General features: G+C 43.4%; 1 protein-coding gene and 1 long non-coding RNA gene across 4 annotated transcripts; one reads left to right on the plus strand and one right to left on the minus strand.

Annotated features, from left to right (window-relative positions):
- Positions 1 to 1,054: 1,054 nt before the first annotated feature.
- On the plus strand, positions 1,055 to 13,159 carry LOC119388226 (leucine carboxyl methyltransferase 1). Its single transcript, XM_037655892.1, has 7 exons — positions 1,055 to 1,457; positions 1,668 to 1,851; positions 2,319 to 2,375; positions 2,457 to 2,701; positions 8,116 to 8,225; positions 11,924 to 12,007; positions 12,567 to 13,159. Exons 1-7 carry the CDS (start codon positions 1,260 to 1,262, stop codon positions 12,703 to 12,705), a joined length of 1,017 nt encoding a protein of 338 aa, XP_037511820.1. The 5' UTR covers positions 1,055 to 1,259; the 3' UTR covers positions 12,706 to 13,159.
- Positions 13,160 to 14,681: 1,522 nt separating this feature from the next.
- On the minus strand, positions 14,682 to 22,291 carry LOC119388228 (uncharacterized). 3 transcript variants are annotated; one of them, XR_005182653.2, is made up of 3 exons: positions 21,967 to 22,291; positions 21,818 to 21,877; positions 14,682 to 14,878 (listed from the first exon to the last, which is right to left on the minus strand). It is a non-coding gene; the product is annotated as an uncharacterized LOC119388228 (long non-coding RNA). The 3 variants fall into 3 exon arrangements; XR_005182652.2 differs by lacking the exon at positions 14,682 to 14,878 and adding an exon at positions 18,265 to 18,487; XR_005182649.2 differs by lacking the exon at positions 14,682 to 14,878 and adding an exon at positions 18,634 to 18,854.
- Positions 22,292 to 22,915: the final 624 nt, after the last annotated feature.

The raw sequence follows: 22,915 nt of genomic DNA on the forward strand, positions 1-22,915 counted from the left end.
TCACACACACCTGCCACAATTGACGTCGTTGACAGCCTCATTGATGGTGGAGACTTCAGTGGCGCGGAGACTGCACTAGCGTCAGGCACAGACCACAGGGCATACGTGGAGAAAAAAAGCCACGACTTACTACATTGCTGGTTATGTGGCGCGTAAGACACTAAAGAAGACACAGTGCGAGACTTGTGCAACGTTGTCTCACATCAGACGGAAACACAGCTACGGGGAGTGATCAGGCCTCCCTATTCACAGCGCACTTTGAGAACGGAGGCTTGATATACCCCTCCGGACCTCTCAAAGCAGCTATTGCAAAACTTGAAAATAGCTTTACCACTTATTTCAGCGTGAGTAAGCTGCATGAAAAGAGCATTGTGGACTTCAGCGCCTTCTTGAAAAAGACAGATTTGCCTCATCTGGGATGTGAAGAACATTCAAATTTCATCACAAAAAGCCTCCATGAAGTTCTGCATTTTACTTAGATTCCGCTTCTTCACGAAATCACTGAACAGCGAAAGAGAAGTAAAGAGGCAAAGAATTAAGCTGCTAAAGACGAGAAGATGCAATTAAATAACGCTGACGAAACCCATGTCAAGGAACCAATAAAGATGAAAAATTCTGATGCTCACAATTCTGTCTCGTGAAGTGATAAGCAGGACGGATGCACTGAGTGATGGTGGTCATCACGGGGAAACTTGTGTGACGCCAGACTTCGTGCTATTCTGCAACTTTAGCTAGCGCTAAGGTATTCCTTACTTATTTGTACTCAATGTCGCGTTCTGTAATAAATGCAAACACCGCAGGCCTTCGACGTGAAAAGGTAAGCAAACACGAGAGCGCGGTTCTAAACGGCTCCGCCAGCCCACCCGTAAGCGAGAGTCGCGGGTGGGGCGTCTGCTCAAGGAACTCCGATTGCGCGCAGCGCCGCCGCCGCAGGCATCCCTGAGAGGACGCGGCGGAGAGCGGAGACGGCAGACTAGCCAGTATATTCTAGGGACCGTAGTTGTAGTAAACTTCTAGAACACTGTAGTTGTAGTATGGAGGATGATGATAGTGATCGTTTTTGATGGTTTGATCTGTTTTCCACGCCTATGCGGCTCTGCGGCAGTGGTGCTGATCGTTTCATCGCTGCTGTGTCTCGTCGCTGCATGGAGGTTACGCTTCGTAGTTCCGCGGCAACGCTGCGGTGTTCCCAATAACTGCTGGTGAGACGACCTCCTGAAGAGGCGGTGCCACCGAAACGCGCCTGACAGCGGTGCACTATGAGCGACGAAGACCCTGTGATACAAACCAACCTTGATGCCGCTTTGAGCAAGAGGGATGCTGTTACCAAGGGATACTGGCACGACCCTTACATACAGTACTTTGTCAAGGCGACAGAACGCAAAACACCTGAGATCAGCCGCGGCTACTATGCCAGAGTTCAAGGCATCAAAATGCTCTTGGACAAGTTCCTCAAGGTAAAAGCACTAACCATCTTAATTTAAAGAAAGGAAGCGTCATCTGTTTTATACATGTGTGTTGTTAAGTGATTCTGAGTGTGTCAAATGCGCAGTTAATGTGTTGTCACGTTTTTCTGTTATGCGGTTGGGCCATCGGCAATTTCGCCTTAGGCAAGCGCGATCAGCCTTCTGTCAATCAACACTAGCTGTGATATTTCGTGCCCGCAGGTCTGCGGTCCCGAGTGCCAAGTGGTCAATTTGGGTGCGGGATTCGACACCTTGTTTTGGCGGCTCATGGACGAGAAAGCGCAGTTTAAAAGCCTCGTAGAAGTAGACTTACCTGCGGTCACCACGCGCAAGTGCTACTACATCCGACTGCGCAAACAGCTCCTCAAAGGCATTGCCACTGAAGGTCTGTCTCGTCTTCCACCTGGTTTCTTGATGTTAAAAAAAAAAAAAAGCTTCAAGTGGCTCTCCGATGTGTTGTGCACGGTCTCATGTTTCGCTTACGTGTGTTGGCAGCTTCGTTTTCTTTGTGTCGGCCGAAATTGAGGAGCAGATTGTATTGCCGCTTTACGCCAAAGCAAACACAAATACGTAGCGTACAATTATATGCCATCGGCTCACCATTTATGTATTGCGAGCTTCACTGACGTTTGAAGATGCAGCACAATATGAACTTGTTTTTGAATCCTTTTGTTTCCCCTTCACAGCTTCCGTAACCTTCGAAAGTCTTCGAAGTTTTAGTGTAGCATGCATGTTTCCATTCGGGGCTGTGGTACTGGAATGATTTTACTTCTTTAGCAGCATGCAGTTCTTTATTTTCTGTGTGTCTAACCCTCGTACTTGCATGCTACTGCCTCCTTTTGCCCTTTCTAGATGCGTTTAACCAGCTGCTGATCCATCAGTCATCGGGTGTTAGCACGCCAACCTTCGGTTAAGTACAAAATGTGCCGCTGCTTGTTTCCAGGAGGTGATGCTGCCTTTGTAACCATGCGAGTGCTTGCTTGTATGCAGACGACGATGTTCGGGTCAGTGCTTCGGACTTGCATGCTGGTCACTACCACCTGGTGGGCTGTGACCTGCGGGAGCTTGATGTGTTCGAAGCCAAGGTGGTGCACGAGTCTGGACTGGACCTTAAGCTGCCTACAATGTTCATCGCAGAGTGCGTGCTTGTCTACATGAGTTGTGAGGAGTCATCGGCACTTCTGTCCTGGATCACACGCAACTTCCCAAATGCAGTGCTTGTCTCCTATGACCCTGTAAGTTGAGGCATTCATATAGCGACATTATTTCTCTAGCAATATGTGCATTTGTGGAACTGATTGGGGCTGATTAGTTAGTGACTGTGATTGATTAGTTGTGTGGCGGACACCGAATCATCCTCCTTGTCCGTTTTTATATGCCCTCCCTCATTAATGTTAATGTTAGTGCTTGGGTAATGAAAATAAATAAGTAAATAAATATTCATAGTGGTTACATTGTTCGGTCCATTTTAATGACATTCAGCTGTGTGTGTGCTGTCAAGAATGCTGTAATGCAATTATGTGGTGTAATTGTCTAGTGCAGAACTAGTGCTTCTCCCACTAGTTCTGGGCCAGGATAATGCAAAAAAAGATGGCTGATCCCTCTGTCATAGGAATCGGTATCACGTGAAATGAAACGTGTCGTCACAGAAGTAGTTGATTGTTTATAGTGCATTGGTATATGAGAGCTTGTACAATGTCTACTGTTATTTGGCAGATATAGCACCGCTTGATGTGGACGCACTCATGTTGACGCGTAGTAGCACATCTCTGTACTGACGACTAACGCCAATGATCATGTTAAGAACTTCAGCTACCGCTGAAGTTCTTAACATATACGTGGACACCGCATGGTGAATCCCGTGCAAAGACGGCATCAGCAAGCACATAATAAACACTGATACTCGATATGCACTCCTTCAGAACGTCGTGAAACGCGGAGAGAAACGCTACGCACGTCGTGTCTTCCCTCTAGCCTGGCCGATCGGAACACGGTGTGACAGCCATGCGAGCGTAGGAGAGCTATTTTTCTATATGGATGGATGCTATAAGCGAGGCTTGGGCTAAAGCCACCACCTCGCGGTGTGTTAAAGCGTTGACGAAATTGCACTTCTAGTGGAAACGCGCCGAATGGGACGGTCGTGGCAACGGTGTGTGGGTTTTTTTTTTTCCTTCTTTTCTTTCTTGAGCCTAGTGGCACACATGTCACCTCCCCGTTATAAAGGGGACACTCATAGCATCCGTCCATCCATTCAAGAACACTGTGAGAGGAAAGTGTGTAAGATAAAAGGCGCGTTCATGTAGCCTCCGTTATGTGTTTGGCGGTAGCTCAGTGGGCTAAACGGCCGCCAACCATCATCGGTGGGCCGAGAGTTAATGGGTTCGACTCCTGCAACGGAACTTTTTCTTTGCCATCTGATGGTGTATCCCAGCATAAAACACTTTCGTGTTAAAATTTTATTCCAATTTCATCTTTGTTAGCTTGTCACAACTTCTGGCTCTGTTCCAATTCTGGATAGTATTGTAGTCAGCCTACGCTGATAGCTTAGAAGACCGCATCGAGCCCTAGTCTTCTGAGTTATGGAACGTGTCTGCATGATGTCTGTGCGACGTGGCGCCGCTTCACGTCGACAAGGTTCTATGAAAAAGAAACAATAATTTTTTAACTTCTTTCATGTTCAAATCTATGAAAAACTGAATGTGGCTTAGATTAAGTGTGTAAAAAAGCGTCTACTTGTGGGCAGACGACCATATCAGCGAAATACGAGCATTCTGCTTGGCCAACTTTTTTTTTGCTGCAAAGTAGCCTGCAGCTTATTTGTCTTTGATGCTGTTGGCTAAGCCGTCTATTTTGCCAGCTGCAAGACAATCCGCCTCTTTCATTTTCCTGCGCTGCCCTTTGCCGTTTTGGTAGGGGCCGGGACAACCAGTATTGCCAGAAACAAAGCCTCAGAGATGAAGAGACATTTCGCGACTTTTCCGCTAGGGGAGGATGGCTGCTTTCCGCTTAGCTGTCTATTTAGTCGTGACTTGAAACACACCCTCTGTGTCTATGCGATCTAGGGTATTGTTACGCCTCACAAACCAACGTACGTGTTTCGCAAACTCTCAAACTTGCATGGTTAACGGGACAAAATTAAGGACCTGCACTGTGTTTATGCCTCGCCATTCATTTATGTTGCATTTGTGCCTGTACCACTGAACTTGAACTGCAGAATTTCTGAATTCATTGTGCTCCGCTGTGGTGCAGATGAATTTAAAGGGCCCCTGACAGCCGATTTCTTGTTTGTGACATTTATGTTGTAATAAGTAGGTCTATGTCTTGTAACCACGGAATGACACCGTAAATGCTCCAACGTGATGTCTAATTAATCCTGGCAGCGTTAATTATGGTCATTTTTAGTGTAGGTTCAAAACGCGCGCCGAAAGAGGATAAGAAACTAGCGCCGCGCCGCGGCGGTCGCGCCTCGGGGCACGCGTGATGACATGCGCTCAGTATTGGGTGACGTCAGCCACGCGCTTGTTGAACTGCCAGTTGGAGAACACACACACGGAGAGCTCACGCTGCCTGCCGACACGTACCGAAGAAGGAGAAGGTGGGAGAGCAAACATGCTTCGCAATATACCACAGTGCATGCACCGCGCATATTTCTGTCTGTGACGTCGACAACACTTGCTTTACCTCTGCAACGTCACAAGGGGCCTACGTCTACGTCATACTAGTGGTTATGTTGATAGGAGTTCAAAATTCAGATGAGCACTCAGGCTTACTTTAAAACCAAATTAAAATATCTTAAAGGCAACGCTCGTCACTCATAATCGGTCAGAAGTGCCCCCGCATGCAGGATTATCAAACAACACAAGCATCTCGAGTTTCCAAATTCGGTGTCAGGGGTCCTTTAACAGACCTAGTGTTCACTCACATGCAGTGCATAGTTGAATGGGGAAAAGAAGGAACAGGTGAAAAACTGTTGCAGAGCAAGCGCAGTCCTGGGGCATAATGTTTAATGCTTTCTGTAGTGGAGTGTTCGTTGTCGCCACACACAATGGGTCGAGGTTTGCAAAAGTTCCATGAATGGGAGACATGCACATGACCCTTGACCATTCTCGTGTGGTGAGGACAAACATTCTAGTATAGAACTTGTACAACATCACACCTGTGGTCGTATGTCTTCCAAGTTTTGCAGACCACCAATACTTTATACATATCGTATAATTTTACATGCTAGAAAAAGCCATCACCAATCAGTAAAAAGCATTCCGGTGTAACATTAACGAGCTTATTTCATCCCACTTCAGCAGAAAGCTTGATTGCAATTTAGTTAACATTGACGGTGAGGTAGAATGTCACATATGCAGTTCGCATGAGCTCTTTTCTTTTTTTTTTTTTCAGAGTCTTGCAGTTACGTTTTTTTGCAAACAAGTAATTTAATTAGACAAGTTTCAAGCATGATTAGTGTAAAATGCACAACACGATTAGTGTAAATGTGAACTTGAAACAAGACAAAAGCTATATTATTCAAGCCATAAAATGTTACCTTATAAACCAACACTGCTGTTATCCTTTAATAACGAATTCTTGCTACGGGACAGAATACAAAGCATGTGGAAACCAAGCTTGCTTGGGCTGTAGGTATGCCTGAGAAAATGCAGTATATGTTGCCAAAGAATAACTAATCTATTAATATATTGTACTCTTTCATAACCCATAATTAATGCGCTCCATGCCCTGGGCAAGGCATGTAGCGCTAAAGCAAAATAACCGCCAGTCATTAAAAAGACCGACAACTGCCCAGAACATGAAATGAGATGACTCCACTGATGGAAAGATTGTCCGTCGCATTGACTCAAACCAGCCCTGTTTTTTTTCGTGAGAGATGGATTTATATTTTTATTTCTTGATCGAAAGTCTCGAAAAATGACCTGTGGCGCCTCTGGCGGCAAAAACATGAACGATCCAATGAACCTAGCCACATGACCGTTGATTGCTGTACGCGGTTGAGGATTTTTTTGTTAGCATTGAAATATTGCTCGTTTCTTTATATTAAAGGTATTACTCCATAAAACATATAATCCTGCTTTAAAGTGGCGCTGCCTTTGCGTGATGTAATGAACCCATGCACATCAGCGTGTCTGAGCAACTTTTCAGCGTGCTCATGCAACCGTGCATGGAGTTTCCAGGTCGCTAAGATTTTGGAGCGACATAGTTTTGCTACCTATACTTCGTTTCAGCAATGATGCACGCTGCTACTCGGCACGGCCGCGCATATACGTAGTGACGTCTTCGATGACTTGGCTTGGCTCGTGCATCGAGAGAGTAACAACGCCGGGACAAGCCACCCATGACACAGGCGCAGGCAACCTTGGACGCATGTACACACAACGCGGTACAAATACAGGGAAGGTGTATAATGCCACATCATCTCATTGTAACAGCTTGTTATTTTCAAAAATAGTTGAAAAGCTATAAATAAAGGTGGTTGAGCATAGTTACAGTAACTCCTGCGAAAGCAGAACAACGACAGCTTTCCCAAGGGCTAGCGGCATCGCTATCAATTCTCAGCGTTGCTGGAGCAAGCCTCCATGCGTGTTTGGAGCCTTTCAGATAGAAAAATACTGCTTGTAAAATAACTACGTGCTTTTGGGATTAACTACTGCAGCTACAAACACTGCAATAGGTGAGCTTTCTGTCTCGCCGCAAAAAAATGGGCTGAGAAAAATCAGTTGTTGGTCCCTTTAAGAGTAACGGACTGGATTCCAAGAGAAGCCAAGCGCACGAAGTGGAGGCAGAAAGTTAGGTGGGCAGATGAGATTAAGAGGTTTTCGGGGATAACATGGCTGCAGCAAGCACAGGACCAGTTGAGCGGTGAAACATGAGGCAGGCCTTTGTCCTACTGTGGGCATAGTCAGGCTGATGATGGTGATGGTTATATATAACGTATATAAATATTAAATAATAAAACACTTAAATAACTAGTAATTAAATTTAGCACAGTCTCATGCACCATACAATCGGAATTTCTGAATGAGTGTCAGATGATTTATTCGGTTAATTAGCTTTGAGGAATCTATGTAACTTCGAACTTTACTTTTAGGAACTTTCAATGCTAACAATTAATTTTTTTTATATAGAATAGCCAGTTTAGCAAACAGTTTTGCCTGAAGCTAAACTGTCAGTAATTAACGTAGGTTTACTGAAAAATCCTACCAGTCATGATAAATCACTGATTCCAGCCTCTTAGAAAAAGATTGGTAAAATATTGGTCACTATGAGAATTGAAACTTGAGCTAGTTGGTACGGATTCATCATGATGCGCTGCCTAAATCATGATGTATTGGTCAGTAGTTACTGATGGCATCCTTAAAGCCTGATTTATGCAAGATAACAACTCTTGCTCTATTTAGTATACAGAGTGTATAGCAAGAACATCTTATAATTTTCTCACTTGAAAAGAAAAGCACTGTTTGTATGATGACCCATCAATTCTGGGGATCTAGATTCATACATACCATCAGCTGACGTAGTAAAGTAATTTGTGTTATAATTAAATACCACTATAACTTGCACTTTCAGCCATCATGACCTGTCTGGATTGTGTTGTAGTTTGAGTCTTCATTTTACTTTCTTTTGTTTGGTTGCACCTGCGCAGGTCAACATGGGCGACAAGTTTGCCGAGGTCATGGTGGAGAACCTGAAGCAGCGCAACTGCCTTTTAGCAGGGCTGCAGGCATGCACTACCATCAAAGCCCAGGAAGAAAGGCACTGTTTTTCACACTGTTATGTCCTACTGCTGCCGTCATGCAAACGTGCCCAATGCCAAAAGTAGTAATATACCTTTGGGCATTGGCACTTGAATGCACGAAAGAGGAGTCTGCACCATCCTTTCCATATTCTTCAGAATGAGTGCCACCAGGGGCGAATGTCTGCCGCATTTTAGCCATTAGTTATCTACACTACAATTAATTTTTTTTTCTTTTCTTTTTTCTTTCTTTTTTTTTCCCTTAAAGACCCCTTCTAGGGGGTGTTACATAAGGGGAGGATATAGATAAATTATACAAATGGTAACCGCATATGTTAATTGCATGACAGGCAATGTACTTTGCACTTTGCAGAAATAAAGTTGGGCAGGTAATGGCGGCAGTGCTGTGGGAAAGGTCGTTCCATCCAGATGATGCATGTTGGGAGAAGGAGGCAGAAAATGTCTTGGTGTGGTTGCGTGGACGGGTGACTTGTAAGGCATGACCGGTGCGATGAGATATGCAGGCTGGAGGGGCGATAAAGTCTGGGCGGTCACGTGACCTGTATTAGAACTTATGGAACAGAGATAGGGTGGCAATGCGGCGACGAAGTGCAATAGTAAATAGAGATTTTTTTTTTTTAACAATGACACACTGACATGGTATGAATATGATGAATGAATAAATTGTACCACGTGGTTCAGCAGTGCATCAAGTGAAATTGTTAGATAAGCCTGAGGAGGGCTCCAAATGGCAGCTTTGGTCTGATGATATATTTGTAGGCTAGCAGTTTTAAGTGTTTGGGAGCATGACATAAATGTCATTTTAGAAAACAGAGTGATTTGTTAGTACCCGCTATTATGTTAGTGGCATGCACACCCCACGTTAGATCATGTGACAATGTTACACCTAGGTACTTATAGGATTCGATTCTGTCCAAGTCAACATTACCAACTGTGTTAAGAAGGGTTAAAGGGTTTTGATGACGTGAGAAAGATTATGATTTGCATTTGAGTTTGCAAGCTGTGGAAGCTATTGAAATGGCAATGATTGTACTGCCACAGTAACTGATCTTAACAATCCAGACCAGTGTGGGAGCAGTTGCCAGCCCTAGCATTTGATAAATTATCCCAGGGAAGGTATTACTGGTTAAAGCCTTGCCACTGACCAAGACCATTCCATCTCTGCAAATGCGGTAATCACGGTGCTTTGTGAACATTGAGCAAGGAGTTCATTGTATCATTTTGCTCAAGCATACAAACTTCTTGGTTATTTATTCTTGAACCTCAAAAGACAGAGCCACAGTTTTTTTTTTTTTCTTGAGCAGAAGGCACCTTAACATTGCATTCATTTTTCACTTTTATTGGAGTGTATATAATCATTTGTGCTTTGCCTTATCACTTTATCACTTTCCAGCCACAGATGTGACTGGCTAGGCATTATATACATGTGCCCTGTGTGTGGCAATGTTTTTCATTGAAGTGCATTTGTCTCATCTATGAAGTAGTAATGTCTGTCATATGAGCTCTTGATATTGCCTGATATTGTAGCTTAAGAACCGCTAAGGACAAATAAATGCAAGTTCATCATGTATTGATGCATTACGCTTGTGATATTCTAAATGTGTCGCTTATGAGAAAAATAGTAGTATTTGTAACATTATGGTTTACCAAATCTGACAGGAAAATATCAGTAAAAGGCCGATGTCAATGCCACGTTCAATGTCCTCAAGAGGCTTCTGTCATCACAGACCGCAACCATGACAACCTGAGAAGACGCGCTAAATATTAACAGAAAAAATCATTAATGTAATGAGGAATTTAACATTAATTTAAAAATAGGAAATTTAGCCTGACTGCTGTAACAGTGTGAAACTAGTTGTGGACAAAGGACAGGCGAAGATGTGCAAACATGAAAACAAGGAACCCAACTAGTACCATGTGGCATTGCTCTGCATGGAACAGTAGTGAAAACTCTTTTTCTCAGTATTGTTAAGAAACCTGTTTTCTGTTGAACAAAGCTCAGAAGCTACGTGTACATGTAAGGGATGTAGCTCAGGCGAGTTGGTAAGGATCCAATTAGAAGGTACTATTGTCAGTGCTCTTTTCCTGTCCTGTCATATTTTCCTAATCTTGAATGCATTGTAAATGTTTTCTATGTGTGCATATTCTAGCAAGTCTACCAGTTAACCAGTTGCAAAGATTTTGTTTGAGTTAGTTGGTCAGACATGCTGGTATAAACATCTCGTTGAAAAAACGAAGCAGTGTAAGACACCCGTCCTGTCCTACAGTGTTTCTTCGTCAGTTTTTAATGCCCAGATGTCTTTATCAGGACTACCAAGCTGGCCTTTGTAATGGTTCAGGGAAACCTATTTTGCACTTGAAATGCATAAGTAGGCCACATTTGTTAAGCAAGGCTTCCATGCTGTTAGCTTCTGGCTCCTCTGATATTGTATTCAGCTTACAGGCCCTACAACACTTTTTGAGCATGGCCATAAAATGCTTCCAACCGGGAGTTGAGGCTCTTCTGAACAAGTGAGCAAATATTATAGCTCAGCACATGGCAGCGAACTTAAAATTACGTTTCAAGGAAAGCTAAAAATCGCTCGCTATTCCCTTGGCAAATTACGTCATCGACAGGCCTGACAACGTCAATGCAGGGAAGGGCACAGTCATTGGCTGATTTGAGCATTTTTGTGCTCATAGTTAACGTGGCCGTCATGGGGTGCTGCCATGTGCTGGCAGTGCACCCTGTAGTGTGCTAGAATTACACAGTAGCGACACTAGCGTGCACATGCTAAAAGGAAACAGAAGAGATAGTACTCAGGGTGATGAGGCCCGCTGGCGTAACTTCTTGCCCTTTGGTCATTCCCCCCTGCGTAGCATCGAGTGCGGCCGTTGGATGAAAGGAGAGAAAAGGTGCTTAACCCTTTCAGGCGCCACCTATGAAGAACTGTCTGTAAATGCGGCACATTTACGCCATATTATTTCAAGGCACTTCATGTTCTATTTTAACAAAAATAATGCCATAATGCATTAATTTATGTGCGTTATAGTAATTAATCTAATTAAATTGTAACTAAATATCTATTTATCCTGAAGTCATTCGTGCTCTGTTTTTGCATAAATAAAATCAAATCAAATCTCAGGCTAGATATACAGCGCAAATTCATGTTCGGTTATGCCCATTTCGAGCAAAGAAAAATTATACTTCTGTCATGGCTCGCGGGAAGCGGCACATTGGACTACCCGTCGAACATGGCAGTGCCTTCAGCAAAATGATCATATACAACAGTGCACTGCGGAATGAAGTTAAATGGAGACACATTTATTATGCAGGATGTTCAATTTATCAAAAGGTCAATGTATCTTGCGCTTTCTTAGTCACTAGTCGACACAACTAGCAAAAATAAGTGGTGTACACAATTGTGTGCAAAGCGTGTCAAAGGGTTAAAGCGTGTGACAAGTCCTTGTAACCTTGGTCGTACTTGATGGATTCTAAAAACTTTTGCGGCAATCGATCCATGAGGCAATAAACTCCGATAGCGATGTCAGTAGGCGATTACTTGGAAAAGTGTTGCAGGGCCCTTTTAAACTGATACATAGATAAAAGTGAGTGTAGCAGCTGCCATGCCTTGCATTAGGACACTTTCGACGGGTATGGGCACATGGTGTTAGTTTTTCTTGCTCGAACAAGCTGCTTGCATTGTCAATGATGCAGGATTCGACAGTCAGGTTGGGAGGTGTGCAAAGTGTGGACTATGAACCAGGTTTACCAGTCATTTCCTGCCGTCGAATTGCACAGGTTAGTCATACAAGCACAGGCAGTCAAATTTCTGCACTGTGTTGTAACTGTACAAATGAAAAAGTTGAAACTTTCTAGCAATTATTGGTCAAACATATCCATGACATATACGTCTGTGCAGTACTTGCCAAGATTACCTTGTTGTTAATGTCACTCAAATGCACTTGTAGTTGTTTTCCACGTGGCACTATTATTACCTGTTTATTTTTTGTTATACACTGCCACTTCAAGGCTTTACTTTCTGTGCATAAGACCACATTTCTTCATTGTTAAATGTCTTTCCTTAAATGGCCAAACTTAGACATATAAAATAAGACAGCAATAAACCTGACTAAAGGTGCTGGACACATTGCACCAGCCACTCCAGGACTTTATTCCAGACCTAAATCTTTTGATTTAATTTGTGCCATGAGGCATACATGCACAAAATAAACAAATAAAAGTAAATCTAGTGTCTGAAAAAAAATAAAGAACGATAGGGAAGGGCAAAGAAGCGTTTTGCTGGCATCCCTTGCTAGGGGATGTCAGACATGAATTTTGTCATATATTTGGCTTCCAGGGTCGAGAAACTGGAAATGCTGGATGAACGGGAGCTGTTGGATCAACTTTTGTCGCACTACTGCCTCTGCATAGCATACAAAGGTGGAGGTGGACCATCCAAATTTGAGCGGCTGTGTTTCCCACTTGACAGCCACTGATGTGCCAACTGGAGTAAACAAAAGACCACCACTCATGGTTTGGTGCCTATCCCGTCTGGGCAGCACATGTGGACATTTCAGTGTTGCCTAGACAAAGGGAGTAGGCAGGGAAACCTTTTCATGGGCAGGGATGTGAGAAAACCTGCTGCGATGTGTTGCTGTGTGCTCACAAATCCAGTATCCCAGTGATAAATTTGTTGGTTAACGTGCATTTGTTTCATTACAGCACTCCATTTTTGTTGCTAAGACAGCAGGTTTCCCATGCTTTGCTGGGACTTGCTTGTTGGTGCACGAGTTTTGCCTGTGGTATAGTTGTTTTATGGACACACGACAGCACAGCTGCTTAATATTTGTCCTCCCTTGGTCTCTGCATCATTCAAGTTACATGGTACCACGTTGTGTTCCTGTGAACATCAGTGTCGTAGTCGTTATTAAAGCATATTTGAACAACTGAGCAAGACTTTCATTGCCCAGCCGTGACGTTAGGAAGTGTATGAATGACCTCAGAGGCTTGTGTCGAAATCTTACACAGTTCACGATGAAGCCGCAATGCAAGTCACATTAGTAGGGGAGAAAAAGCAACGGGAAAGTATTCCATAATCTGTAGCACGTTCACAACCTTAGTTGCTTAAAAGCCCAAATGCTTTTTTTTAATGTGCTTCAATAACAATTGCTGGCAGGCCAGGTGGTGATGCATAGTTCATAGGTACTATAACAGCAGAAACACGTAGAAAGAAAACTGAGAAGACACAGGACAGAGTGCTGAATTCAACTAATGGTTGATTTTTGGCAGCGGCATAGGCAGAAATTTTGTTCAGGGGGGCATGCCCTCGATCTGACGTGGGGTCCGGGCAGGGAAGTGTGGTCGAGTGTCATTTCGTGCTCTGCAACACATTGCAGAAAAAAATTTCGGGGGGGACACGGGCCCGGTGTGCCCGTGCAGAATATGTTACAAACAAGCCGAGTGTAGCATACCGTACTTACTCGAATCTAGGCCGCCCTCGACTGCAGGCCGACCCCCGAAATTCGCAAGGCCAGAAAGAAAAAAACTTGCCTTGAATGCAGGCTGAAATTAAAAAAGAAAACACCGTTTTATCAGCAGAAAACCCAGCATTTTTATTGCACAAGCGCACACTCCGTAGGCACGTACTACGTAGAACGTTTATTCGTCGTCTTCCGCAACATCGCTGTCCTGATGTTTTTCTCCGCGTGGAGAAAAACATCAAAACCTTCCGCTTAAAGGCCGCATTGTAGTGGCACCGCTTGGTAGGTGCCATCGCTTCTGAAGCACAGTTAGTGCAGGCGTTTCGTGAGCATGTGTTTAAGGCACTACACTGCATGATCGCTTACAGAAAACTGACGAACTCCACGCTCGCGCTGCTTGCGCCTCTACCACCTCCACGTCACGCGACAGGAGGAGAGAGGGTGTCAAAGTGCGTGGCATTTGCCGGCTGCGTAATCACATGACCTTTGCCACTTTTGCCCGCCTTTGCCGGCGTGAAATCTCGCCGGCTCGACCCGCTCGACGACCCTCTGCATGAACGTGGGACTGCGAGATTTCGGAACAGTGGACAGTACGAAGCAGGTGACGTGGTCAGCCTGAGTAGCCATGGGGACCACCACTCTGCCACTGAGCCTGAGCGACCTCGTCACCATGCAGCTACCGTAGGATGTCGCAAAAATGAGCCTTGGACGTGCATGCAGAGCCGTCTGCATACGGTATGAGATCGGCGCATGGTGAGCCGCCATGCTGCTAGCGCGGCCGGGCCTTTAGGTAGGTGGCGGCTGCGATCAAATCATGGTACTCGAATCTAAGCCGACCCCCCCACTTTCGCACATTGTTCCTTCGAAAAAAACGTCGGCTTAGATTCAAGTAACTAAGTATGTGTCATGAATCACGTGACAAACAAATGGTATCGCCATTTCTTCTACATTTGGTGCACTATGGGATGTGCATGAAGCTGGTAAATTCACAGTGAATGAGATAGGGATTGTATCACTGTGAGAAGCAAGAGCCTTTAATCGTCAACAAGCTCCATATCATGAAATGAAAGCTCTGCCGGTAATATTGCAGTGAGCACCTCCAGTACAGCATGCACGTGTTTCTTCCCCTGCTGTGTTGCCCGAAACCACAAAATATAGTGGTCATAAGCGTGTGGCTTGTGTTCAATGTCTGCAGAGACATGATACAATACTGTAGCAGCCCCTCACCAGGTTTGGCCATTTTGAGCTGTCAAGCGCTATGCTTACTTGCATTGTGCACTCACAATCGTGTCTGCCAAGAGCTACACCGCTACGTGCAGCGGAAAATTTGTAGACTAGCGAAAATATTAGAGTGGTGAGTTTTTTTTTTTTTATTAAATGTTAATGAGAAAAGAGTTAAATCTTTCTCGACTAATCTGTTGCACATCATATTAATAAATCAATAAATAAATCAAAATAAGACAAGTTAGTAAAAGAACAAACTGATAATGATAAAGGATAGTTTTAATGTTAGCATGACAGTTTCTCTGATTCGTTTATAAAATTAAATACGCCATCGTATTGTTGCAGTGACCCTGCTGACACCCCCAAGGAGAGTAATACCAATACAAATGGCTGAACTGCAAGTTTTCGAAAAGGAGGTTTCAGAAATCTTTGCCTCCAATTTTCATAGCTGTGAGATACCGTGAAAGTGTGGGTTGAGGTGCACGATCTGTGCGCTCACTTTCATCTTTGCAAAAGCACGAAGCCGAGGCAATAAAAAAGCACTATCGGGAAGTCTTCAAGGAAAAAAGTTTAAAAATAGATTTGTCTGTGAACTTGCATATGTGTCTTAAATATTTGTTTTGACATGTCTTCATAAAATGCAGAACAAGTGATGATGTCAACAAAGGACCTTGAAAACAGTGCCAATGAATACACCACCTAACAGCTTATGCATTAAGTCATATTGGCATTAGTTAATGGACCACAGGGATATTAACTTTCTTTAAATCTTCCTTCAGTAATTGTTTTATTTATGTTTTTATAAATCGCACGATACCCAATTTTTTTTGCTGGAATTTTCATATAAAAGAAGCAGTAATATTTTTAAATAGGTGTGCAAGCTTTAAAATGTCTGTAGTGAGTGGAAGTTGAGATGCTTGCGAAGAACGTCAAAGTCATTTGTCAGGGTACGTTAATGGGCCGCGTTAACCGAGCCATAGAGAAAGCTGTGGGCGGGCCACTGAAATGTGCACTGCCCTTTGTATAGGTTGGTTAGTTAAAGCGTCCACCAGTTAAGCCATTCATAATGGTGTGAGATATGGAGTTCTGCTACACAAGAGCAATACAAGGTTCTTGATGCTGTTGATAATGACAGCGGTGATGAATCATGGCAGAGTCCTTTTTGATGGGCAGGCAACATGAAGGCATCCACTCATTACATAGTTCACACAGCATGACACCTGATGCGATAGTACCATTCTCTGCCACAGCAATGTTTGCCATTGTGTAGTTGCACACGCTAAGTTTTCAAGCAATAGAAGACCGTGGTTGATGCTGCTATTGCTGCAGATGATAACGAATTGTGGCATAGCTGTATGACGTGGTTGGGCAGCACCCAACTATGACAGACTTGACTAGAGTAAATATCTAGACGACACTGCCACGAAAACTGGCTATTGGAATGAGCTCACAACAGCTTATGCTGTAAAAAGGAAAAGACAATGCAGAGATAAACGAGCTGCATTAAAAACTTACGCATAGGTTCACATTAGGTCCTTTGCCTGGCTCGAACATTGCAGCCATGGTCATAGAAGTGGCTATAGCTATTGTTCAAGCCACTGGACTAGATGGAAGACCAAGAGTTGCCCACCATGACGGATGTGTATACTATAGGCTGTGTCTAACAAAGAAGACGAGCCCTTGATGAATTCCTTTTCTTCTGTTCCTTATGTTATTGCCACTCAATACTGATTTTCACCCCTGCCCTCCTTCCCCAGTGTACAATAACATACCTTTAGGATCTCGAAGCAAACCAGACACTGGGTGCGTTAAGTTAAAGGGACACTAAAGGCAAATAGCAGTTTATGTCAGAGTGAAAGCTCAATGTATGACAACGTCTAAAACGGCAATATTATCAACAGCAGTGTCCTACTTACCGAGAAATTCAGCTAAACATATCACACGATGAGCGCCACGAGCGGCACATTTTGGAAATGATCCCGATGACGCGAGAGAGTTCAACTACAATTAATCACTCGTAATCAAACTAGCTGCAATAAAAAAAGAACCTTCCCTGCATCAAGATAGCATAATAAAATGCTGCTTGTTCGTTTCTGCTTGATTCATGGAAAAAAGAACCTCTTTGGCATTGCCATGGGGAACGGTGCGCGGTTCAAAGGTTCCGTTTTCGCCGAACTGCGCTTCGCTCGGCACCCTGCTTCGCTCACGTGGTCACATCTCAGTGGTAGTTTCAGGTATCGCAGTACTGCCGCGTGTGTTTTGCGCGCTCGTGAAAGTCGCTCCTGACAGAAAGTTCGACAAAATGCCGCATGCATGTGATGTTGCCGGATGCCCGAATGGCGCACACCGCCAGTGCACGCCGCCGTGCAGTAAAGGCGGGCAACGTTGGGCACGGCAGCAGTGACGTGAGAAACACGACTTTCAGGCGGGTGATTTGAAGTGCGCTAACGCGATGTGGACCACTAAAATGTGATTTTATTTTAAAATAAGCACCTCCTTGGCACAAAAGTAGCACTGCAAGGTTTCTGGACCGTTATTTCAACAATCAATGTCGACTTAATATTTGCCTTTAGTTTTCCTTTAAGGAGCTCGAGCGCGCTCTAGCCGGTGGAGTGCGCTCTTGTAAACTTAACGGTTAAAAAGCGACTTCCGGTGCGTGATTACAAAGTGCGCTCTGCACATTCCAACGCTAAGACGGTGCACGAGGGCGTGCGCGAGAGCTCGCGCCTGCTACGGCTTCCTTAGAAATGACGTGTTCCGACTCTCTCCTCCGACGAAGTGCGTTCTCCTTCCCCACTCGTCCCTATCACGGAAGCAACATAACATTCGCCTTGTAACGCTTTCGTGCCCCCGAAAGCAGTCGGCGGAAATCGCCGTTAATTAAGCTAAGCTTCGAAAGCGTTGCACTCGAGCGCATTCGAGTGTGTTCCTTTGGAGTTCGGAGCGCGTTAACTTAACGCGCCCAATATCTTGATAAATGCGCGCATATTAAAACACTACTTTCTATGCTCAGTACTTTCATTAAGCATCATGCGAGTTTATGACGAGTTCTTAGAAGAACACTCCTTCGGTTTACGCTCCAACTGTGCTGCATGTTCCGCACAGGCCTGCAGTTTTTTAATACTGCAGACGTTTTACACAGCACTCACATTTCTTTCCAAGCATTCACTTCACACAGACATGTAGAGGTCCTACGTGTCCCAAATGCAAAACGTTGATAAAGAAAGAGAACTGCAGCAGATCCAGTTCACATTACGGAGTCCATCTGAAGTGAAGCGGTTAATTAAACGCTATAACTGTTTATTCTACTGCAATGTGTTTTGCAGCATAGCAATAACAAGCGTGCCAGGCGCACCAGCAAGATGCTGGAACTCCCACCATTCGTTCCAAGCACTCTGTGGTCCCAAGTAATCCATATTTGATTGTGGATTAATCGTTTTCCAGTGTCAGCCCAGTACGTTTCATCCAACTAAAATGCGCCTGTCCTGGCGATAGTGGAATATTGCAATACCTCCATGACTACCTTATCTTGCTTATCAAGAAGCAGAGCAAACCAAACGGACACGTTGCAACTCTGAAAACAGGGTGCAGAAGGCTTTTCTTTAATAAAGGAATTATGAGCTTGAAGAGAACAGAATTGTCAATCAACACAACTGTAGGTTTAGTTCAAGATTGAGCACGTAAGCCTATTCAGTGCACAAGTGTTTTCTGGCGTGCAAAGCAAGACAGCGGCACTCATCGGAATGGTCAGAATAGACGAAAAGGCTTTGCAGAGAAAACTGCTTCAATAAATTGCTTCACCCTTTTGATCCACTATAACTTGTGAAGAGAAGTTTGTCTTCAATGCCGAAAATCCAGCTTCTTTCCTCATTCAATTACTACCGATCATTTCGATATCCTTGTGAACCTGTTTCATTGCTAATTCCTGTGATTTTGGCTCTCTGGAAGAAGCCTTATCTACATTACAACAGCTTTGACAGTGTTATCAAGCTATCTGCATTGCAGTACATATGGTACAGAGTGTGTACAACAGCACTACTGATGTTTCATACCGAGATCTACAAGAAAATATTGATTGTATTTTAACAGCAACCAAGAATATTTAAAATTATAGTTAGAGGTATTGTGAAAATGGAGGATATGATTATTGAGGACCCTGTAGTGGGGGGGGCTACGGCTTTTAGACATGAGGTGCTTTAATATTTAAGTGATGATAGCTACGGTCGGTACGTATTTTCATGTGCTCATGTCGAATATGAGCTGTTTTTATGTACACCATACTATTAATTTTTAGACTGACTATACATGGAAATTTTTATCACATTTTTAATAAACTGGCTACTCAGATCCTGGTGAATGAAGTGTCATTGGATTGTACAGGTGTCAGAAAGTGTAACAAAAGTAATTTTATGGTTCTAGCTTTCCCAGAACAAAAATTATGAAGCTTCAATGTTCTCATTTGAATGACTGAGAAAAAGCACCTTTCTTATTTCACCCTTTATAAAAATCTTTTACTTTCCAAAGTAAGATTTGGCACCCTATTGCACTCACTAAACACTCAGCTTTTCAGCAAGACATAAATGATCAGACTTGAGTGTGCCAAGGCTGAGAATATCTCTACGGATTATCAGGTTAACGAAAAACGAAACATGAAAAGTATCAATGAGCAAAACACCATTGGTTGCTGATGTGGTATAAAAGGCTCTTATGGTTAAAATAATGACCTAGGATACATGAAAATTGGTGACGTTATGCATCAGTCATGGCAGAATCCAAAAATAACATTTTCTGCTTGTGTTTGCACTTGTTTTTGACAAGTTTTTGGCTTGTGGCTTTGCAATGCGTATGAATGTTGAATTAGCTAAGAGAATGGAAGACCTTGAGGCAAAATTTGACTGCAGAATAACAGAGCTGCTGACGAAATCGTAGTAGATACCAAAATGAAGCTTCGAGAATCGGGATTTGATCTCGGTGGTTTGATTCGGAAGTTGCGGGGATGGGTGCATGCCTCAAAGTGCTTAATGGCAGTCGTTGAGGCAGCCCGTAATCAAGAGCATGAGCTTTGCCCTGTTAGCAAAGCTCTGAGGACTGAGAACCAGACTTTAAAGAAGAAGGTGGCTGACCTCGAGCAGCATGGTCGGCTAAACAATGTCGAGGTCAAGGGTGCTCCCTTTACCCAACAGGTAGGAGTGTGTTGCCATAATCCAGTCAATTGGGAACAAAATTGATTGTTCTGTATGAAACGCTGATCTTGACATTGTTCACCGAGTGCCTGGCAAAGTCTGCACAACAAAACACTGTGGCCCTTTTCTGTTCACGTGAGAAAAAACTCATAGGATACGTTACGCATTCACCTAAGACGACTCAAAGGCTAAAGCAGTCTTCTTTTTCTTCTCAGTTGATGCGTTGATCCTGGCCCAGCCCACCGACTAAAGCTTTCTGCACCTAATGTGGTTTTGCACTGCGTCCGTGATCGGCCCACCTTTGACCAAGTGACAATGTCATGTGGTGACGTCAGAGTAACGTCATGACATGGTTTTTGCATTACTCCTGTTGACGCCGCCGGCATAGGATGCCGATGGTCAATTTTCACTTTTGCTGAGGCATGTAAGGCTTTCGTCTTAAAACAATGACTTTGTAAGGAAGGCTTACAAAGCTCGCCTCAACTCGCAGGCTCCTAGATTTTTTGGAGAAAATACCCAGGCAGCCTTTGTCAATGGTCACCTCTCACTAGACAAGAAGCTTTTTGCTCAAGCCCTTGCAGTCAAAAAAGAGAGACAGTGGGTGTTTCTTTGGACCAATAACTGTCAGATAAAAGCAAGGAATCTACTGACAGCAGGGTGTTTCACATAAAATCAGAGCTTGACCTGTCTGTTTGCTCCAGATATATTTTCATTTTAGCAATTGTAGCGTCTATCTAATGGCAAAGACAAAAAAGAAATCTCCAACCAGAAGGTTTATTTTAAGAAACCCGACGTTTCAAAGCCTGACCGGCTTCTTCCTCAGGGGTGAGATGGCCCGAGGTGCACGGCGCTTATATTTCACCTCCTGAACTTGCTTCACAGCTGTCTCTACCGTGTAGGTAGTTTGTTCATTTTAATGGTCGAAGCCTAAGAAATTCTGATAATATCACCAGTTTGCAGTCATTTAATGGTCACCATTTCTCTATTAGATGTATAAGTGAAATATGGCGATGTGACACTTATACAAACGTGAAGAAATTGAAGTGGACGAAAAGACAACTTGCAGCGGGCAGGGACCAAATCTGCAACCTTCGAATAAAGCGTCCGATGCTTTACCAATTGAGCTACGGTAGCAGTCGTCCCACCATCCACTTTATGGGGTATATATGTCATGGCTACGAGAGGCACCGACTACCGCTCCAAGTTTAAATACACAGATATACCCCATAAAGTGGACAGTGGAACGACTGCCGCCGTAGTTGAATTGGTAGAGCATCGGACATGTTATTGATGGTTGCAGGTTCGGTCCCTGCTGGCAGCAAGTTGTCCTTTCGTCCACTTTACTTTCTTCACATATACATCATAATTACTTCAAATAACATCCCCTATACTTTCCTTGATTGATTGTTTGTTGGTCCTCATTAAATTGTGTCTAACAAAAAAAAAACGAGCCCTTAAATTCCCTTTCTTTTATTCTTCATGGCTATATGAAAGCGATAAAGACCTTTTCAAGTTTCCTTCGTATATCTCTGAATACTGTCATCGAAGTTATGATGCTCATGGTAGTGCAGCTGTTTTTATAACATCATGCTCGCAATATCAGAAGCAATAAGATTTGGCACTAAATGTTCCCAAATGTGAATCCGCATGGATCAAACTTCACAAACCACACTTTTCACAAGATAGTAAAAAATTGGTTGTTGCCTGCATCTAACGCTCACCATCATCAGCTATCGTGAAGTTCTCCTTAGCTTTAGGTGATGTGTTTAAAAGTCTTGTCACTAGAAGGAAAACAGGGAATTATTTCAGGCGATATGAACATCAGTCTTCATGATAGCACCAACGCAAGGTTTCCAAATACATTACTTACTTTAGTGGGTATGGCTATGAGTGCCTCGTAACTACACCTACTTATGTTCCACTTTATGGCAACGGTACAATCATGGATCACATTTTGTCTAACCTCATTAGTCCTCCTGGAGCAGGTGTTGTTGAGGTACCTGTAAAAGGTTATTACCCTATTTTTGCACGTCTTACCATCTCAAGTACTAACAATTTAAACTTGTGCTTTAAGAATAACTTAAATATCACATCACTCATTGATATCATTGGACATTGCAACTGGGCCTTAGCCAAAAGTGCAACAATGCAGAAATGACCAATCGGCAATTTTCCTCTATCATTTCAAATGCAGTTACGGCCGCCTCAACATTAGTATCATGCAGAAAAGTGTACCTTGTCCCCATTAATCCATGGTTGACACCTAACCTATTAAAATGTCTTTGGAAAAAGGATAACATATACAAAAAGATAAAAAAGTATCCGGTTCAGTGTTAATTTTCAAAGGCGCTATAAAGATTACTGAAACGCACTAGGACAGTTACTTAAAGCCGGTAGAATGAAGTACTTCGAAGATATGATAAATTAAGCTGGAAGTGACATCAAGCAACAGTGGAAAACTGTAATTCCTTTCTTGACAGAACCATTACACATATAAAAACAACCTTAATTCACTTGGGAAAACCGAGTGATTGAAAACCCATCTGATATTGCGAATGCTTTTAATGACTCATACGGCATTGACCCACCCCGGTCGACAGCACCCCTCGAATGCTTGTGTTCATGATTAAAACATTCTTTTTTTTCTTTATCTGACTTCACCTGCGGAAGCTTTCACCGTTCTCAATTGAATACTAGCACTGGTCTCGATAAGTTTTAAGCTGCCAACATGAAACTGGTAGAGCATTTAAAGGGAAGCCTGAGGTGGTTTTAAAATTTGGCAGAACTTCATGGTTAACAAGGACCGACATTATTGTCGA

This window comes from Rhipicephalus sanguineus, chromosome 3, assembly GCF_013339695.2.
Source record: "Rhipicephalus sanguineus isolate Rsan-2018 chromosome 3, BIME_Rsan_1.4, whole genome shotgun sequence".
NCBI lineage: Eukaryota > Metazoa > Arthropoda > Arachnida > Ixodida > Ixodidae > Rhipicephalus > Rhipicephalus sanguineus.